The 18,615-nt window shown below is 43.7% G+C and overlaps 2 protein-coding genes across 5 annotated transcripts; one reads left to right on the forward strand and one right to left on the reverse strand.

Annotated features, from left to right (window-relative positions):
• The first annotated feature begins 3,221 nt into the window (after positions 1-3,221).
• iqcd (IQ motif containing D) lies at positions 3,222-6,117 on the forward strand. 2 transcript variants are annotated; one of them, XM_023978292.3, is made up of 5 exons: positions 3,222-3,327; positions 3,605-4,283; positions 4,460-4,693; positions 4,831-4,902; positions 5,036-6,117. In XM_023978292.3, the coding sequence occupies exons 2-5, from the start codon at positions 3,606-3,608 to the stop codon at positions 5,318-5,320; spliced, it is 1,269 nt and encodes a 422-aa protein (XP_023834060.1). In that variant the 5' UTR covers positions 3,222-3,327; position 3,605; the 3' UTR covers positions 5,321-6,117. The 2 variants fall into 2 exon arrangements, with proteins under 2 accessions (XP_023834060.1, XP_023834061.1); XM_023978293.2 differs by having other exon boundaries at positions 4,460-4,672.
• An 18-nt stretch (positions 6,118-6,135) lies between these two features.
• cfap73 (cilia and flagella associated protein 73) lies at positions 6,136-12,178 on the reverse strand. 3 transcript variants are annotated; one of them, XR_002876471.2, is made up of 8 exons: positions 12,033-12,178; positions 11,782-11,887; positions 11,395-11,499; positions 11,103-11,300; positions 10,224-10,445; positions 9,696-9,854; positions 7,000-7,093; positions 6,418-6,506 (listed from the first exon to the last, which is right to left on the reverse strand). XR_002876471.2 is itself a non-coding variant. In XM_023979069.3 (7 exons), the coding sequence occupies exons 1-7, from the start codon at positions 12,086-12,088 to the stop codon at positions 6,417-6,419; spliced, it is 936 nt and encodes a 311-aa protein (XP_023834837.1). In that variant the 5' UTR covers positions 12,089-12,178; the 3' UTR covers positions 6,136-6,416. The 3 variants fall into 3 exon arrangements, 1 of the variants encoding a protein (XP_023834837.1); XR_002876470.2 differs by having other exon boundaries at positions 7,000-7,138; XM_023979069.3 differs by lacking the exon at positions 7,000-7,093 and having other exon boundaries at positions 6,136-6,506.
• Positions 12,179-18,615: the final 6,437 nt, after the last annotated feature.

Raw genomic sequence — 18,615 nt, forward strand, 5'->3', positions numbered from 1 at the left:
TGGAAACGTCTAGGAGCAACACCGACACAGCCACAAAGTGGTAGGCCACACAAGCTCACAGAACGGGACAGCCGAGTGCTGAAGCATGTAGCGAATATAAATCGTCTGTCCTCGGTTGCAACACTCACTACTGAGTTCCAAACTGCCTCTGGAAGCAACGTCAGCACAAAAGCTGTTTGTAGGGAGCTTCATGAAATGGGTTTCCATGGCCAAGCAGCCTAGGATCACCATTTACGGACTAATCTGGGTTTAGCGGATGCCAGGAGAACACTACCTGCCCGAATGCGTAGTACCAACTGTAAAGTATGGTGGAGGAGGAATAATGGTCTGGGGCTGTTTTTCATGGTTCGGGCTAGGCCCCTTAGTTCCAGTGAAGGGAAATATTAACGCTACAGCATACAATGACATTCTAGATGATTCTGTACCTCCAACTTTGTTGCAACAATTTGGGGAAGGTCCTTTCCTGTTTCAGCATAACAATGTCCAAAGCGAGGTCCATACAGAAATAGTTTTTTCAAGATCGGTGTGGAAGAACTTGACTGGCRTGCATAGAGCCCTGACCTCAACTCCATCAAACACTTTTGAGATGAATTGGAACACCGACCCCGAGCCAGGCCTAAACACCCAACATCAGTGCCCGACCTCACTAATGCTCTTGTGACTGAATGGAAGTCCCCATAGCAATGTTCCAACATCTAGTGGAAAGCCTTCCCAGGAGAGTGGAGGCTGTTATAGCAGCAAAGGGAGGGCCAACTCCATATTAAAGCCTATCATTTTGGAATGATATGTTCGATGAGCAGGTGTCTACAAACTTTTTGTCATGTAGTGTATATATATCCCTTCTCGACAAATCTGTCTTCCATCTTTGAGGACATGTATTTCCATTGTTAGAGCGGTCACGTGACTATCTTGTCAATATAATAGACCATCTTTGGCAACCTGGATGATGTCTCTTGTTATGAATCTCAATTTAGAGAACTTCATTTGAAAACGGAATCTGAATGCATCTGAGAAGTTGAATATAGTTGAATTGATAGTTGAATTGATAGTTTGTAAACTTGATACACAGACAACAAATAAAGGTGAAATAAATAAATATAACAACGAAACGGAATATATAAATATTGAACTTGAATATTCAATTCAATTGAAATTTTATTTGAAAACTGAATTCAATATACAATTTAAATGTATGAATTCAATGATTACATTTGTACATTAAAAATGTTAAAATATCCTAAAGTATGGAATTCAGAAAACATTTCTGTGGGCACTGAAATCTCTACATAGGGATCCTCCGTTCCCCTCAGACTGACCATCAGTCCAGTAAAAAAATTAAACAATGTATTATGATCACTCAGCTGTGCCTCACAAGTAATACAACAAATGATCTATTAGAAGTGTGATCGTATACTTAAAATCKTTTCAAAATGGTCTGAGAAGAACAACATTGACAGGGTAATTCAAGCATATCCAATATGCAGTGATAATGTATTGGGCCTATAGCCTACTGTACAAACCTCCTTGCTACAGAACTGTTTTTAATAGGTTAACCTCTATGGGATCGGTGTCCCTAAACCAGGACGGCTGTTACTAACGTGTGCTAATCAAATCAAATTAGTAATATGCTCCAAATACAACAGGTGTAGACGTTACAGTGAAATGCTTACTTACGAGCCCCTAACCAACAATGCAGTTTTACAAAATATGGATAAGAATAAGAAATAAAAGTAACAAGTAATTAAAGAGCAGCAGTAAAATAACAATAGCGAGACTATATACAGGGGGGTACCGGTAAAGAGTCAACTACCTCAACAGGTTAGTTGAGGTAGTAGGTAGAGTTATTAAAGTGACTATGCATAGTGACGTTTTAAGTAACAGCCAACTTTCCAGGACATAGACATGTCTTATATCGGCAGAATGTTTAAATTATTGTTAATCTAACTGCACTGTCCAATATAATGTAGCTATTACGGTGAAAAAAATACCATGCTATTGTTTGAGGAGAGTGCACAACAACAAAACCCTTTTATCACAGCAACTGGTTTGATACATTCACCTCTGAAGGTAAATAATGTACTTACATTCAGTAATCTTGCTCTGATTTGTCATCCTGAGGGTCACAGAGATAAAAGGTTTTGTTTTGTTTGATAAAATACATTTTTATATTCAAATGTAGGAACTGGGTTCTACAGTTTGAACCCCTGCTGTCTCTGGAACACATGTTTTCTAGTTTGTATTATCTTTTACCAGATCTAATATGTTATACTCTCCTACATTAAGATCACATTTCCACAAATTTAGTGTTTCAAACAAAGTGTTTCCTTTCAAATAGTATCCAGAATTAGGCATATCCTTGCTTCAGGTCCTGGGCTACAGGCAGTTAGATTTGGGTATGTCATTTTAGACGAAAATTGATAAAAAGGGTATGATCTTTAAGTCGCACTGAATTACTTCTACCTCGTTCACAAATTCATGTTGTTACTCCTACGACCAAAGAAAGTGAAATATTCCTCGATATTATAAAAYACACCGGGCGCAAATAATAACAATGAAAGCTTAACGAAACARGTGCATTTTATGGCTTATAAAACTATTAAACAAAGTGTTGACAGTGCTGAATAACAACTTATACATGAACTTACTCATAAAAACAGCAGATCTMCTGTATTCGTTGAGTCTCTCTCTAGTCCTGGTTTTAAACGTTTTGAAATCTCACATTATTACATTTGTTGTGCGTTCGAGGCTTTTTTTTACAGTCCATTGTGCGAGGAAACTGTGTAGACACGGTGATCTGAGCTATCTGATTGGCCAGAAGTAGGCCTATAGTTTTCTGAATCAAGTGCACCTACCTGCAACAGCGCGAAACGAATACAAAAATTAGGAACTCAAGCTTTTACCGATGGGTTTTTCACAGAAATGTTTGGTGCGATTGAACATCTCTCTGGCTGTAGCGTTCACTTTAAATTATAATACAGCGCTATGAGACTAAAGGCAGTCCTTGTTTTTCAAAACAAAAGTTGAGCTTGAAATTCAAGTTTATCAATCAGACCGGCCGCCATAAATCGGACTTTAGTAATCATGTTGTAATATAACAAGCTAATGAGCCTAAATTACAACATCATGACCATTATTTATGTATGCTAATTTATTTCAGCTCTTCGTCGACGCGAATGGGCCCCTCCCCCCACCCCACATCTTTGGTCTCTTAGCAACTGTATTGTAAACTATCAACATCGATGTGATGTTGTTTTCTATGCTGCTGCCAATAATGTGTCTGGTGCGATTCGATTTGCTTTATTTAAGTGCTGTTTAAGTTCAGAGGAGGTATGTTGTTTTTCTTTAGGCCTAACGTTATGTTTTCTTGATAAAATGTTTTATCCGCATGGAATCTGTATCTTTTTGTAGCTAACGTTAAGTAAGTACATTATATCTAAAAGTAAACTACACTACACATTAGGCAACTGTTAACCTAGTTAGCAAATAGTAATATTGTCCTAACGTTAGTGGTAAATGTGTTTGTGATGCTGAATTGACCGATGTTATAGTGTTGATTTGGGCATGATGTTTTATTATTTAATAATATTCCCCCTGTCTATGGCAGTATGTCTGCAGAGGTGGCCATACAGCCCCTAGAGGATGTTAGCCCCCAAATGATGTGCTCCAGTCCCCAACCCAGTCCACAGCCCCAGGCCAAAGTGCTCAGGGAGGACCTCCTAAAGATCCTGGACCCTTCACGGAAGAAGCTGTCATCATTGGAGACGCAGCGCATCGCAGGGGTGCTGGAAGACTGCATCGCCAGGGTGGAGACGGTAGCCTTGCTGCCGGCTGTGCTGGCCCTCCTGGGAGGGCTGTCTGTGGGGTTGGAGTTGGAGGGGGCCTTACAGGAGCACCAGCACCTTGGAGAGAGGCTGGTGGGCCTGGGGCAGAAGCTGGTTGAGGGGGAGGCAGGGGAGAGAGCGAGAGCAGAGTTAGAAAGGGCCATCCCCAGCTCACTGAGGAACGTGCTCAGACTGCTGAGAGCTCATCCAGCCGCAACCCGTACCCTGAGTAGTGAGGCAGAGGGAGGGGGGCAGGGGGTGAGTGAAGGGGTGCGAGGGCTGGTAGGGGGGCTGCAGGAGTTGCGGGGGGTGCTGTTAGAGAAACTGCTGACAAGCCCGGCCGAGGAACGTCAAAGAACACGCTACATGCAGGAGGTTTCGCTGCGCCATTGCAACAACATGGAGCTGGTTGCTACACTGGAGGCGGAAGTCGCTGCCGCCATCAAAGACAGAGATGCTGAGGTGCCGATACAGTTATCATTGTCGTTATACTACTGTTGTTATTACACCAGAGTTTAGACCTTGAAAGATTTAACCCATGATAATTCTAGCTCAGTTCTCCAAAATGTAATCTCTCTACTTTCTCTCCCGCTCTCTTCTACACTCTCTCCCCGCCCCCCTACCCCCTGCTCTCTAAGACCTCTAAGAAAAATGAGGTGATCAGGAAGTTGAAGAGCWKTCTGCACCAGATGGAGAAGATCTCTGAGGACTTTGTGTTGCGGACACAGCAGGATGTCGACAAGCAGAACCAATCAGACGCTAAGACCTCAGAGGGGAGGCGGGCCCGCATGCAGCAGGAAGCCAATCAGCTGAGAGTTCAGCTTAACAACCTGATTTCTGAGAACCGCGAGGTAGAGACTTCGCTCCGCAAGGTGGGAGATCCCAGAAATAGAGCCCTAGCCCCTGCCCCTTATCTAAAACATTTTGATAAGTATTCTCTATGCATGCAGTAGATCCTGCAGTGCGAAATATAACTTTTTTCAATGTTGTTCTCCTCCCCWCCTGGCAGAAAAAATATAAAGTGGAGACAGAAATAGAGAACTGGATCCAGAAGTATGATGCTGATATGGGAGAGAAACAGGTAGACTAACCCTAAAAAATCATAACAAATCTTCCACTGAGTAACAGCAATTAATAATACGATTTTAGTGATGCTTATTAAATCCCCCACCCCCCTCTCTATCTCTCTCTCTGTGTTGTCTGCTCCCTCCCAGTTTGAGCTGGAGGACATGACAAGGGTCTATGAGGAGGAGAAGGAGGAGCTGAGAGAGCTAGAAGAGGCGTATGCTGTCCTGGAGCAGGAGTTCAGTCAGATCCAGGAGGAGCGGCGTTTGGCCGAGGAGAGGAGGGAGGAGGAGCAGAAAGAGCTGGAAAAGAAGAGCTGTGCCGCCATCATTATCCAGGCTTACTGGAGGGGCCACCGTGTCCGCAAGGCCATGAGGGGGAAGGGCAAGAAGGGTAGCAAGGGCAAGAAGGGCAAAGGCAAGAAGGGCAAATAACTGTGGAAAACTCAGCCAGACCAGGACAGTCCATTATTCCAGCGTGGTTTTTATATTTGTGAGAAAGATGTGGCAGCTCTCCAAAAACACGTCCCATTTTCCTTTTCTCCTTTTGTACGTTTTCCTTTTAGGTGTCAGAGTTTATTCCAATAAATACTGTGCAACGCAGCTCTTGATTACTATTGTATGATTACTACTCTGTGTTTGATGTTATCTACTTTTAAATGTTAATTAAAAGAAAAGGGGATTTTTTTTAAACATTGTTTATAAATAATTTTTATTGAAACATGTACAGTGTGGTATTAATGAATCAGTTTAAATGGAACTCAACAATTTATAGTTGTTATGCAAAATTGGTCAGAATAATAGAAAACTGGCACCATGCAATTGTTGGATACATTTGATCAAGGCTTGAGAAACAATTATTATTATGAATTATTATTGTCATCATGGTACGTTTGTGCTACAGCAGTGGTGTAAAGTAGTTTTTTTGGGTATCTGTACTTTACTATTTATATTTTTGACAACTTTTACTCCATTACATCCCTAAAGAAAATATGTACGTTTTACTCCTATACATTTTCCCTGGCACCCAAAAGTACTAGTTACATTTTGAATGCTCAGGCAGGACAGCAATATGGTCCAATTCACAAACCTAACAATATAAAGCTTTGCCATCCCTACTGACTCTGATCTGGCGGACTAATTAAAACCAAATACTGTGTTTGTTTGTAAATGATGTCTGAGTGTTGGAACGTGCCCCTGGCTCTCCATTAATAAAATAAACAAGAAAATTGTGCCGTCTGGTTTGCGTAATATAAGGAATTTGATATATAGCATTTACTTTGACTTTTACTCAAMTATGACACGTACTTTTTAGACTTTTACTCAAGTTGTATTTTACTGGGTGACTTTCCCTTTTACTTGAGTTATTCTCTATTAAGGTACCTTTTATGTACTTTTTCCACCACTGCTGCACAGAGTGCTGACCATAACATTACTATCTGTGTGAAAACAATACAAGATATGGATTGAAATCTCCAATAATAAGACCTGCAGGATCCTCTGTCTACCCACTTGATCATCCTCCAGCTGTTCACTTCAAGTTGGCTTTAGTAGTGGCATGAGAAGGGCTCTGTTTGAGGTTGTTCACTAGAGCAGACTGGTCTTGGATGAAGAGTTGGATCTGGAGAGGAAAACACATTGAGATTTTACTGTTAGCAAATTAATATGTCCCCTACTCTACATCACTGTGACATCGGTATCCTTCTCTAACTGTGACATCACTAACCTTTTCTAGCTGTGACATAAATGTGACATAACTGAACATCAGCTGTGTCATCCATAGAAATAGAATGAATAGAACGGGCATCCCTTTCAAGTCAATGATGGCATAATGGGGGGGGGACTTGCGGCCATTGTGAGTGTATCCATAGGAGCAAAGCAGGAAGTAAAAGCAAGAAGTGTACCCTTTAATCTGTGCTCTGATTTGTTGAATCAACTTAACTGACATTACAAAATACACTCAGTGGCCAGTTTATTAGGTACACCACCCCGTTCTCYAAAACGGTTCGCTCCTACAGACAGTGAATCACGTGGCCATGACTTGCTATATAAAGCAGGCAGACAGGCATCCAGTTACCCTTCTATTGAARGTTAGAATGGGCAAAATGACTGACCTAAGCAACTTTGAGCGTGGTATGATCGTCGGTGCCAGTCTCCTGAAACGGCTGGCCTCCTGGGCTTTTCACTCGCCACAGTGTGTAGGGTTTACTGATAATGGTACGACAAACAAAAAACATCTAGTCAGCGGCAGTCCTGTGGGTGAAAACAGCTTGTTGATGAGAGGTCGAAGGAGAATGGCAAGAATTGTGCAAGCTAAATGGGTGGGCCACAAACACACAAATAACTGCGCAGTACAACAGTGGTGTGCAGAACAGCATCTGGGAACACACAACTCGTCGGTCCTTGTCACGGTTGGGCTATTGCAACAAAAAAKCACACCAGGTTCCACTCCTATCAGCTAAAAGAAGCTGCTCCAGGGGGCATGTTATCACCATCACTGGACAATTGAGGAGTGGAAAAACATTGCCTGGTCCAATGAATCCCGGTTCCTGTTGGATCATGCTGATGGCAGAGTCAGGATTTGGCGTAAGCAACAGGAGTCCATGGCCCCATAGTGTCACCGGTACAGGCTGGTGGCGGTGGTGTAATGGTGTGGGGAATGTTTTCCTGGCACACGTTAGGTCCCTTGATACCAATGGAGCAATGTTTCCATGTTTCAAAGAATTCAGACTGTTCTGGATGCGAAGGGGGGTCAGACCCGGTACTTGATGTGTCTAACTAATAAATTGGCCACTGAGTGTAAATTTGATTGCATGAGCCACATCAGTAAGTATAATTTTAATGAACATTCTACATTACTATGGAAATTATTGCATCACAATACCAGGCAGCCATTGCGAGGATACCCATGAGTTTACCAGTCAAATTGACAAATTTTAAGTCATGTGCACTAGTACAGTGAAATGGCTCTCTTGCTTGCTCTTACCCAACAATTCAGTAATCAATGTCAGTAGAACAAAAACAAACGAAAAATAGAAATAAGAAGAACACGAGCGTTAGTTCCCTGCATATTGGCACTTGATATTGGCAGTTCCAGGGTCAGTGCTGAAACCACATGGTTTCAATGTGTTTGAGGCTATTCCATTCACTCCGTTAGAAGCTGTTCAGGAGCCTGTTGGTTTCAGACTTGATGTTCCGGTACCACTTGCCGTGCGAAAGCAGAGAGAACTATGGCTTGGGTCTATGGCTTGGGTGACTGGAGTCTTTCAACAACTATCTGGGCCTTCCTTTCACACCGCCTTACATAGAGGTCCTGGATGGCAGGGAACTCGGCCCCAGTGATGTACTGGGCTGTCTACACCACCCTCTGTATTGCTATGCGATCGAAGGCGGTGCAGTTGCCATACCAAGCAGTGATGCAGCCGGTCAAGAACTTTTTGAGGATTTGAGGGCCCATGCCAAATCTTTTCAACCTCCTGAGGGGGAAGAATTGCTGTTGCGCTTTCTTCTCGACTGTTTGCGTGTGTGTTGATCAAGTCCTTAGTAATTTGGTAATCAAGGAACTTGAAGCTCTCGACCCGCTCCACTGCAGTCCCGTTTACTGTAGTCCACAATCAGCTGCCTAGAAGCCCAGCATCCCGGGGGTCGCCTCTTCACTGTTGAAGTTGAGACTGGTGTTTTCCGGTACTATTTAATAAAGCTGCCAGTTGAGGACTTGTGAGGCATCTGTTTCTCAAACTAGACACTCTAATGTACTTGTCCTCTTGCTCAGTTGTGCACCGGGGCCTCCCACTCCTCTTTCTATTCTGGATAGAGCCAGTTTGCGCTGTTCTGTGAGGGGAGTAGTACACAGCGTTGTATGAGATCTTCAGTTTCTTGGCAATTTCTCACATGGAATAGCCTTCATTTCTGAGAACAAGAATAGATTGACGAGTATCAGAAAAAAGTTATTTGTTTCTGGCCATTTTGAGCCTGTAATCGAACCCACAAATGCTGATGCTCCAGATACTCAACTAGTCTAAAGAAGGCCAGTTGTATTGCTTCTTTAATCAGCACAACAGTTTTCAGCTGTGCTAACATAATTGCGAAAGGGTTTTCCAATGATCAATAAGCCTTTTAAAATGATAAACTTCGATTAGCTAACACAACATGCCATTGGAACACAGAAGTGATGGTTGCTAATAATGGGCCTCTGTGCGCCTATGTAGATATTCCATTAAAGATCTGCTGTTTCCAGCTACAATAGTCATTTACAACATTAACAATGTCTACACTGTATTTCTYAWCAATATGATGTTATTTTAATGGACCAAAAAATTGCTTTTCTTTCAAAGCAAGGACATTTCTAAGTGACCCCAAACTTTTGAACGGTAGTGTAGGTATTCCTCTTATCTAGGGGGTTGAGGTTAGTGTGGAGTGCAATTGAGATTGCATCATCTATAGATCTGTTGGAGTGGTATGCAAATTGAAGTGGGTCTAGGGTGTCTGGGATMATGGAGTTGATGTGGGTTGATGTGTATCAGGGTTAGAGGTTTAATGTCTGTTCTATTCATTCTATTTCTACCACTAACCTTCACTATCTGTGACATCACAAACCTCCATCTGTAACATTTTACATTTTACATTTAAGTCATTTAGCAGACGCTCTTATCCAGAGCGACTCACAGTGACATCACTGACCTTCTCCAGCTGTGACATCACAAACCTTCTCCAGCTGTGACATCACTGACCTTTTTCAGCGGTGACATCACAAACATAGTCCATCTGTGACATCACAAACCTCAATCTATGACATAATAACATCACTAACCTTCTCTAGCTGTGTCTCTGTGTCATCGATGGCCACGCCCTTTTCCTGCACTGTGGTCCCGCCCATCATGTGGTAGAGGTTAAGGGTCACCACTTTAATTTGGCCCAATAAAAGCGTCTCCTTTGCCGCTGTGGTCTGGATGTGATACCACGTGTTCTCCTGAACAAAAAATATTGTTTATATTCTGGATAGAGAGACATGGACTATAATCAATCAATCAAGCTGTGACTCAATCAATCAAGCTGTGACCCATCTAAAGGGATTGTCACTAGTTACCACAGCCACAAAGGCAAAATTGGATATATCGTAAACATTAATGACAACAAAAAGTTGCTTTTTGGTCTTAATTTAAGGTGAGGGATAGGCATAAGGATAGCAGTGTTGTTAAGGTTAGGGTTAGGTTTAAAGTCAGATATTGAGAAGATAAATTGTAGAAATAGGTTTAGCCATAATTATGACTTTGTGGCTGTGGTAACTAGTGATGACCCTCTAGTGACGACCCTGTGAATGCGTGATCAGGTCTGGTACCCATCTGAGAGCGTTGGAGCGTATCTGGTCCAGCTCTGTCTGTAGCTGAGACAGCAGGTTATTCTTCTGCAGAATGCTGCAGCTCTGCTGGTCTGTGTATCTCTGTAGCGCCCCCCGTTGGCCATCAGCCTGCTCCTGCACCTCACTCTCCCTCTGCCGCAGCTGCTCTTTGGTGGATAGCAGGGTGGCAAACCTCCCCAGTAGCTCCCACACATCCTCATACTACATACACACACGCACATGTACACGTTATACATTTGAAGCTAGGGTTAGGTTTGTGGTTGAAGCTAAGGTTAGGGTTAGGGTTAGGGTTGAAGCTAGGGTTAGGGTTGAATCGGGATATGGAGAGGTTTAGGGTAAGGGTTAGGGTTCGGGTTGAAGCTAGGGTTAGGGTTGAATCGTGATATGGAGAGGTTTAGGGTAAGGGTTAGGGTTAGGGTTGAAGCTAGGGTTAGAGTTGAACCGGGATGTGGATATGAAGCTAGGGTTAGGATTGCTGTTGAGGATAGGGTTAAGGTTTCGGGTTAGGGTTGTGGTTGAGGCTAGGGTTAGGGTTATGGTTAAACAGGGATGTGGACATGGCATAGGCAACACACGTGAGCTGGTAGATTAGTCAGCCCACACTGAAGAGGAGGAAATTTGATTATAAAAATGTAATTTCCAAGAGAAAGCAAGTGCCATGATCCCACAGGAAACACAGTATGTTTTTAAAGTTCTCTGGAGTTGAGAACAGATCAGATGAACTGAGGTGGGGTGGGGGGTAGATTCATGATAATACCTAGAAAAGAGGAAAGAGAGAGTGAGGAGGGGGGCGGGGGTGGTTCAGTTTAGCGCAGTAGTGCGAAAAGGGTGTTTTTAGTGAATGCCAGGCTTGGGTACCTTGGCCAGTCTGAGGACCTGTTCCAGGAAGGTCCAGTAGAAGGCAGTCTTCTCCACCCTGCGCTGCAGCCTCAATCTCCAGGCCTCCAGGACAACACACTCCTCCTCCAGTTTCTCTATCTCTCCCTCCTTCTGACGCACAGCATCCCTCTCTCTCTCTGCCTTCTTCTCACCCCGACCACGCTTTGCGTCGTTTTCCTGCAAGATGGCACATTTGATTACGATGTTTTTTCCAGAGTCTGTGTGTTTCAGTGTGTGTGTGTGCGCATGTGTGTGTGTGTTAGCCACTAACTTTGAGGAATTTGTCAAATTTGAGCAGCGACTCCTTCAGTTTCTCCTCTTTCGTCATCACCTCATCTCTCCGCCTTTGCAAACTCTCCATCTTTAATGCAAACTCCTGTTGAACACCAAACACAACACACACACACACACACACACACACACACACACACACACACACACACACAACACACACACACACCACACACACACCACACAACACACACACACACACACAACACACACACACACACACACACACACACACACACACACACACACACACACATCAACACGACACAATCATCCATGGTACATACAGTATGTTAACTACGATAGTCACATTTTTGTCACAGGTTCTATTGATTATGAGTACTATGAATAAGAACGTGGCTCCTACCTCTCTGTGTGTCTGGAGCTGTTTATCCACCTCTCTGATCTCTCTCTGTTTCTCAATCATCCTTGTGGCTCCGCTCATCAGACCTCTGTCCCGCACAGGCACTTTCCTACACAGATAAGCACGAAAGTACGCATGCAGAAACGCACACACACACACGCATACACACAGAAATCTCAGTGGACATCAATCTGTGTTCCTTCACTCAGCCCCACTACTGGAGAGCATACTAACACAAACACAAACAAACTCACATTAAGAGGTGTTCCTCAAAGACAGTATGGAAATAATCCTCCAGATCCAAGGCCATTATCTCTGCTGTCTCCAGGGAGTTTCTGATCTTCAGTTAGAAACTTAAGCAGCTTTCCCTTTGGACTTCTTTATACCTTGCTGTACAATCCTGTCTCTATGGCAACACATAGACAAAGCCTCTGTCGCCCCCAGTGGCAAACTACTGACATAGAAGCTCCACTACTGTGTGTGTATGTGTTTGTGTGTCTGTGTCTGTGTCTGTGCCTGTGTGTGTGTGTGTTTGTGTATGCGGGGGACCCCTTTTGTGATAGCAAATTCATCAGAGACCCCCTTATAATCAAGTCAAATCATATTTTATTTGTCACATGCGCTGAATACAACAGGTGTAGACCTTACCGTGAAATGCTTACTTACAAGCCCTTAACCAACAATGGAGTTTTAAGAAAATAGAGTTAAGAAAATATTTACTAAATAAACAAAAGTAAAAACAAATAATAAAATAGAAAAAGTAACTAAATTAAATTAAATAAAAATAATGAGGTGGTACCGGTACCGAGTCAATGTGAGGGGGTACAGGTTAGTCGAGGTCATTTGTACATGTAGGTAGGGGTAAAGGGATTATGCACTGATAATAAACAGTGAATAACAGCAGTGTAAAAACAAGGGGGGGGGGGGGGGTCAATGAAAATAGTCCAGGTGCCATTTGAATTAATTATTCAGCAGTCTTTTTGGCTTGGGGTGAAAGCTGTTAAGGAGTCTTTTTGGACCTAGACTTGGCGCTCTGGTACCGCTTGTCGTGCGGTAGCAGAGAGAAACAGTCTATGACTGGTGACTGGAGTCTTTTACACTTTTTGGGCTTCCTAGTATATACAGTGAAGTCGAAGTTACATACACTTAGTGTTGTCATTAAGACTCGTTTTCAACCACCTCCACAAATTTCTTGTTAACAAACTATAGTTTTGGCAACTCGTTAGGACATCTACTTTGTGCATGACACAAGTAATTTTCCAACAATTGTTTACAGGCAGATTATTTCACTTATAATTCACTGTATCACAATTCCAGTGGGTCAGAAGTTTACATACACTAAAGTTGACTGTGCCTTTAAACAGCTTGGAAAATCCAGAAAATGATGTCATGGCTTAGAAGCTTCTGAGTAGTCTCATTGACATCATTTGAGTCAATTGGAGTGTTACCTGTGGATGTATTTCAAGGCCTACCTTCAAACTCAGGCCTTTGCTTGACATCATGGGAAAATCAAAAGAAATCAGCCAAGACTTCAAAAAAATTTGTAGACCTCCACAAGGTCTGGTTCATCCTTGGGAGCAATTCCCAAACACCTGAAGTACACGTTCATCTGTACAAACAATAGTACGCAAGTATAAACACCATGGACCACTCAGCGTCATACCGCTCAGGAAGGAGACACGTTCTGTCTCCTTGAAATTAATGTACTTTGGTGCAAAAGTGCAAATCAATCCCAAACAACAGCAAAGACCATTGTGAAGATGCTGGAGAAACAAGTACAAAAGTATCTATATCACAGTAAAACGAGTCTTAATCGACATTACCTGAAAGGCCGCTCAGCAAGGAAGAAGCCACTGCTCAAAACCGCCAATAAAAAAAGCCAGCTACAGTTTGCAATTGCACATGGGGACAAAGATCATACTTTTTGGAGAAATGTGTCCTCTGGGCTGATGAAACAAAAATAGAACTGTTTGCCATAATACCATTGTTAGTTAGGAGGAAAAAGGGTAGGCTTGCATGCCGAAGAACACCATCCCAACCGTTGAAGCACGGGGTGGCCAGCATCAGTGTTGTGGGGGTGCTTTGCTGCAGGAGGGACTGTGCACTTCACCAAATAGATGCATCATGAGGATTGAAAAATTATGTGGATATATTGAAGCAACATCTCAAGACACCAGTCAGAAATTAAAGCTTGGTCGCAAATGGGTCTTCCAAATGGACAATGACCCCAAGCATACTTCCAAATTGTTGGTAAAATGACTTTAGGACAAACAAAGTCAATATTGGAGCGGCCATCACAAAGCCCTGACCTAAATCTATAGACAATTTGTGGGCAGAACTGAAAAAGTGTGTGCGAGCAAGGAGGCCTACAAACCTGACTCAGTTACAGCAGCTCTGTCAGGAGGAATGGGACAAAATTCACCCAACTTATTGTGGGAAGCTTGTGGAAGGCTACCCGAAACGTTTGACCCAAGTTAAACAATTTAAAGGCAAAGCTACCAAATACTACTTGAATGTATGTAAACTTCTGACTGACTGGGAATGTAATGAAAGAAATAAAAGCTGAAATAAATCATTCTCTCTACTATTATTCTGACATTTCACATTCTTAAAATAAAGTGGTGATCCTAACTGACCTAAGACAGGGAATGTTAACTAGGATTAAATGTCAGGAATTGTGAAAAACTGAGTTTAAATGTATTTGGCTCAGGTGCATGTAAACTTCTGACTTCAACTGTAGGTTCTGGATGGCAGGAAGCTTGGCCCTATTAATGTACTGGACTGTACACACTACCCTCTGTAACGCCTTATGGTCGGATGCCGAGCAGTTGCCATACCAGGCGGTGATGCAATCGGTCAGGATGCTCTCGATGGTGCAGCTGTATAACTTGTTGACGATCTGGGTACCCATGCTAAATCTTTTCAGTCTCCTGAGGGGGAAAAGGCGTTGTCGTGCCCTCTTCACGACTTTCGTGGTGTGTTTGGACCATGATAGTTTGTTGGTGATGTGGACACCAAGGAACTTGAAACTCTTGACCTGCTCCACTACAGCCCCGTCGATGTGAATGGGGGCGTGTTCTGCCATCCTTTTCCTGTAGTCCATGATCATCTCCTTTGTCTTGCTCACATTGAGGGAGAGGTTGTTGTCCTGGCACCATACTTCCAGGTCTATGACCTCCTCCCTATAGGCTGTCTCATCGTTGTCGGGGATCAGGCCTACCACCAATGTGTCGTTAGCAAACTATATTAAGGTGTTGGAGTCGTGCTTGGCCATGGGTGAACAGGGAGTACAGGAGGGGACTAAGCACGCACCCCTGTTTGATGKCATTCCATTCGCTCCGTTAGAAGCTGTTCAGGAGCCTGTTGGTGTCGGACTTGGTGACCCCCGGGACCACTTGCCTTGCGGAAGCAGAGAGAACTATGGCTTGGGTCTATGGCTTGGGTGACTGGAGTCTTTCAACAACTATCTGGGCCTTCCTTTCACCACCGCTACATCGAGGTCCTGGATGGCAGGAAACTCGGCCCCAGTGGTGTACAGGGCTGTCTACACCACCCTCTGTAGTGCCATGCGATCGAAGGCGGTGCAGTTGCCATACCAAGCAGTGATGAAGCCGGTCAAGATGCTCCCAATGGTGCAGCTGTAGAACTTTTTGAGGGCACATGCCAAATCTTTTCAACCTCCTGAGGGGGAAGAGGTGCTGTTGCACTTTCTTCATGACTGTTTGTGTGTGTGTGTCGACCATTTTAAGTCCTTAGTAATTTGGACACCAAGGAACTTGAAGCTCTCGACTCGCTCCACTGCAGCRRCGTTTCCTGTAGTCCATGATCAGCTCCTTGGTCTTACTGACGTTGAGGGAGAGGTTGTTGTCCTGGCACCACACTGACAGGTCCCTGACCTCCTCCCTATAGGCTGTCTCATCGTCATCGTCACCGGTGATCAGGCCTACCACCGTTGTGTCGTCAGAAAACTTGATGGTGGTGTTGTAGTTGTGCGTGGCCACTCAGTCGTGGGTGAACAGGGAGTACAGGAGGGGACTAAGCACACACCCTTGTGGGGCCCCCGTGTTGAGGGTCAACGTGGTGGAGGTAATGTTGCCTACCCTCCCCACCTTGGGGCGGCCCGTCAGGAATTCCAGGATCCAGTTGCAGAGGGAAGTGTTTATTTCTCAGGGTCATCAGCTTAGTGATGAGCTTTGTGGCCACTATGGTGAGCTGTAGTGAATGAACAGCATTATCACATTGGTGTTCCTTTTATCCAGGTGGGAAAGGGCAGTGTTGAGTGTGATTGAGATTGTGTCATCTGTGGATCTGTTGGGGCGGTATGCAAATTGGAGTGGTTCTAGGGTTTCCAGCATGATGGTGTTGATGTGAGCAATGACCAGCCTTTCAAAGCACTTCATGGCTACTGACGTGAGTGCTACGGGGCGGTAGTCATTTAGGCAGGTTACCTTCGCTTTGTTGGGTACAGGGACTATGGTGGTTTTCTTGAAACATGTAGGTATTACAGACTCGGTCAGGGAGAGGTTGAAAATGTCAGTGAAGGCACTCGCCAACTGGTCAGCAAATGCTCTGACTACACATCCTGGTAATCTGTCTGGCCCAGAACAGAAKACAACTTGAGTAAGATAAAGAATAGCATACAAAGAGTTGAATTGTAGATTAATAATATTATATTGTATTGTATTACACACTCTAAACTTATTCCACGGACCCCTTGGCCAAAATGTGTTTAATCTGTTGTTCGTAATATTTATTTAAAAAAGTGAGATATGATCACGYACCCCTTTCAGTACATTTGCGGACGCCACTTTGAGAACCCCTCTAATAACGTATGTGGTCTGTTTTACACACTGTCTCTCTTTCTCTCTCTCTACTTCTATGTGTAGCCTACCTGCATATACTGTATATAGCAGGATCTATATCTTTAGACTATATTTTTCACTACACAGAACTACTCCAGATAGCCTCAGAGGTGTGAGTGTGCGTAAGTGGAGGCTGCTGAGGGGAGGACGGCTCATAATAATGGCTGGAATGGAGTCAATGGAATGGTATCAAACACATTAAATGCCTGGTTTCCATGTGGTTAATACCATTCCATTCACTTCATTCCAGACATTATTATGAGCCGTCCTCCCCTCAGCAGCCTCCACTGGTGTGCTTGCGTGCATGCATGCGTGTATTTGTGTGTGTGTGTGTGTGTGTATTTCTCTCATCTGACTAATGTCTGCTAACAAAGAGAGAAAAGTGTAACATCGTGACTTGAAGCTGTAATATCACACCTGATATCACACATTTCTCTGGGGACTGTGACACAGCTAATATAGGCAGGTGTGTTAAGTGACTATAACTGATCCTCACTGACTAGTTTCTACCTGTGATCCAGAGGGCAGTGTCATCTTCAGACTGCAGACAGTAAACAGCTCAGTGGTCACCTTGTTAGACGACATTACAACATCACAGGACACAGATGGGACTGTTATTAACAGTGCCTTTGAAAAGTAATCAGACCCCTTGACTTTTTTCACATTTTGTTGGGTTACAGCCTTATTCTAAAATTGATTAACTCGTTTTTTCATCAATCTACACACAATATCCATTTAATGACAAATCAAAAACAGGTTTTTATAAATTTTTGCTAATCTATWAAAAAAAKACATAAATATCACATTTACATAKGTATTCAGACCCTTTACTCAGTACTATGTTGAAGCACCTTTGGCAGCGATTACAGCCTCAAGTCTGCTTGGGTATGACGCTACAAGCTTGGCACACCAGTATTGGGGAGTTTCCACCATTCTTCTCAGCAGATCCTCTCAAGCTCTGTCAGGTTGGCTGGGGAGCGTTGCTGCGCAGCTATTTTCAGGTCTCTCCAGAGATGGTCGATTGTGTTCAAGTCCAGGCTCTGGCTGGGTCACTCCTGCGATGTCTTGGCTGTGTGCTTAGGGTCGTTGTCCTGTTGGAAGGTGAACCTTCGCCCCAGTCTGAGGTCCTGAGCGTTTCGAGCAGGTTTTTATCAAGGATCTCTCTGTACTTTGCTCCGTTCATCTTTGCCTCGATCCTGACTAGTCTCTGAGTCCCTGATGCTGAATACTTTCCGAAGGCACTGTAGCTGATGGCAATACAGTGTGATGTTCTGCCTGCCAGCGGAGTGTAACTCTACTGATCATATTGTGTTGAAGATGATAAGACAGACGAGAGGAGAGCAGCAGGACCAGGAAAATGTATCTACAAATGGAAATATGAAACACACACACGTGCATACACACAATGTTATTAATGCTAATGTAGCTATGCTATTAGAATAAAAGTGTGTTCTCGAGGGTTGACAGTATGAGGATGTGGAGATGGGGACCTCACACCCATTTAAAATCCAGCAGACCTTTTACCAGCTGATTAATATTTGAAGGCATACTCCATGTTCCTGACTCTCTGATTATCTGTGATTGTTTGTGGTTTCCTGTTCCATCCATCCCTGGGTCTCCCTCTGTCACTCTGCTGTCCCCTGGGAGAGGAGAGCAGGGGCAGTTACCAGCACACATACACATCAACCTCTATCCATGAATATACACACACTTCAGCTTTCAGGGACACACATCACACATCTCAACCCCAGCTAGTGTGATGGCGCACAAACACCAAGTTTAAATCTGCAGAAACTAACGGAAAGTGTTGAAAAGAAACTATGTTAAAAAAGATGCCTCACATGCTCCCCCCTCTCCTTCTCACTCTCTCTTTCTCCTTCTCTCTCTCTCTCTCTCTCCTTCTCACTCTCTCTCTCTCCTTCTCTCTCTCTCTCTGTCTCTCTCTGTCTCTCTCTCTCTCCTTCTCTCTCTCTCT

This window comes from Salvelinus sp. IW2-2015, linkage group LG33 (assembly GCF_002910315.2).
Source record: "Salvelinus sp. IW2-2015 linkage group LG33, ASM291031v2, whole genome shotgun sequence".
Classification (NCBI taxonomy): domain Eukaryota; kingdom Metazoa; phylum Chordata; class Actinopteri; order Salmoniformes; family Salmonidae; genus Salvelinus; species Salvelinus sp. IW2-2015.

Bases quoted from the DNA above. Each gene is read 5' to 3' on its own strand.
- cfap73 (XM_023979069.3), bottom strand. From the start codon at position 12,088: ATGGCCTTGGATCTGGAGGATTATTTCCATACTGTCTTTGAGGAACAC. The intron at 11,500-11,781 runs GTAGGAGCCACG...GGTGTTCAACAG, and splicing joins AGCTCCAGACACACAGAGAG to GAGTTTGCATTAAAGATGGA. The intron at 9,855-10,223 runs GTACCAGACCTG...TTTTTTGTTCAG, and splicing joins GCTCCAACGCTCTCAGATGG to GAGAACACGTGGTATCACAT.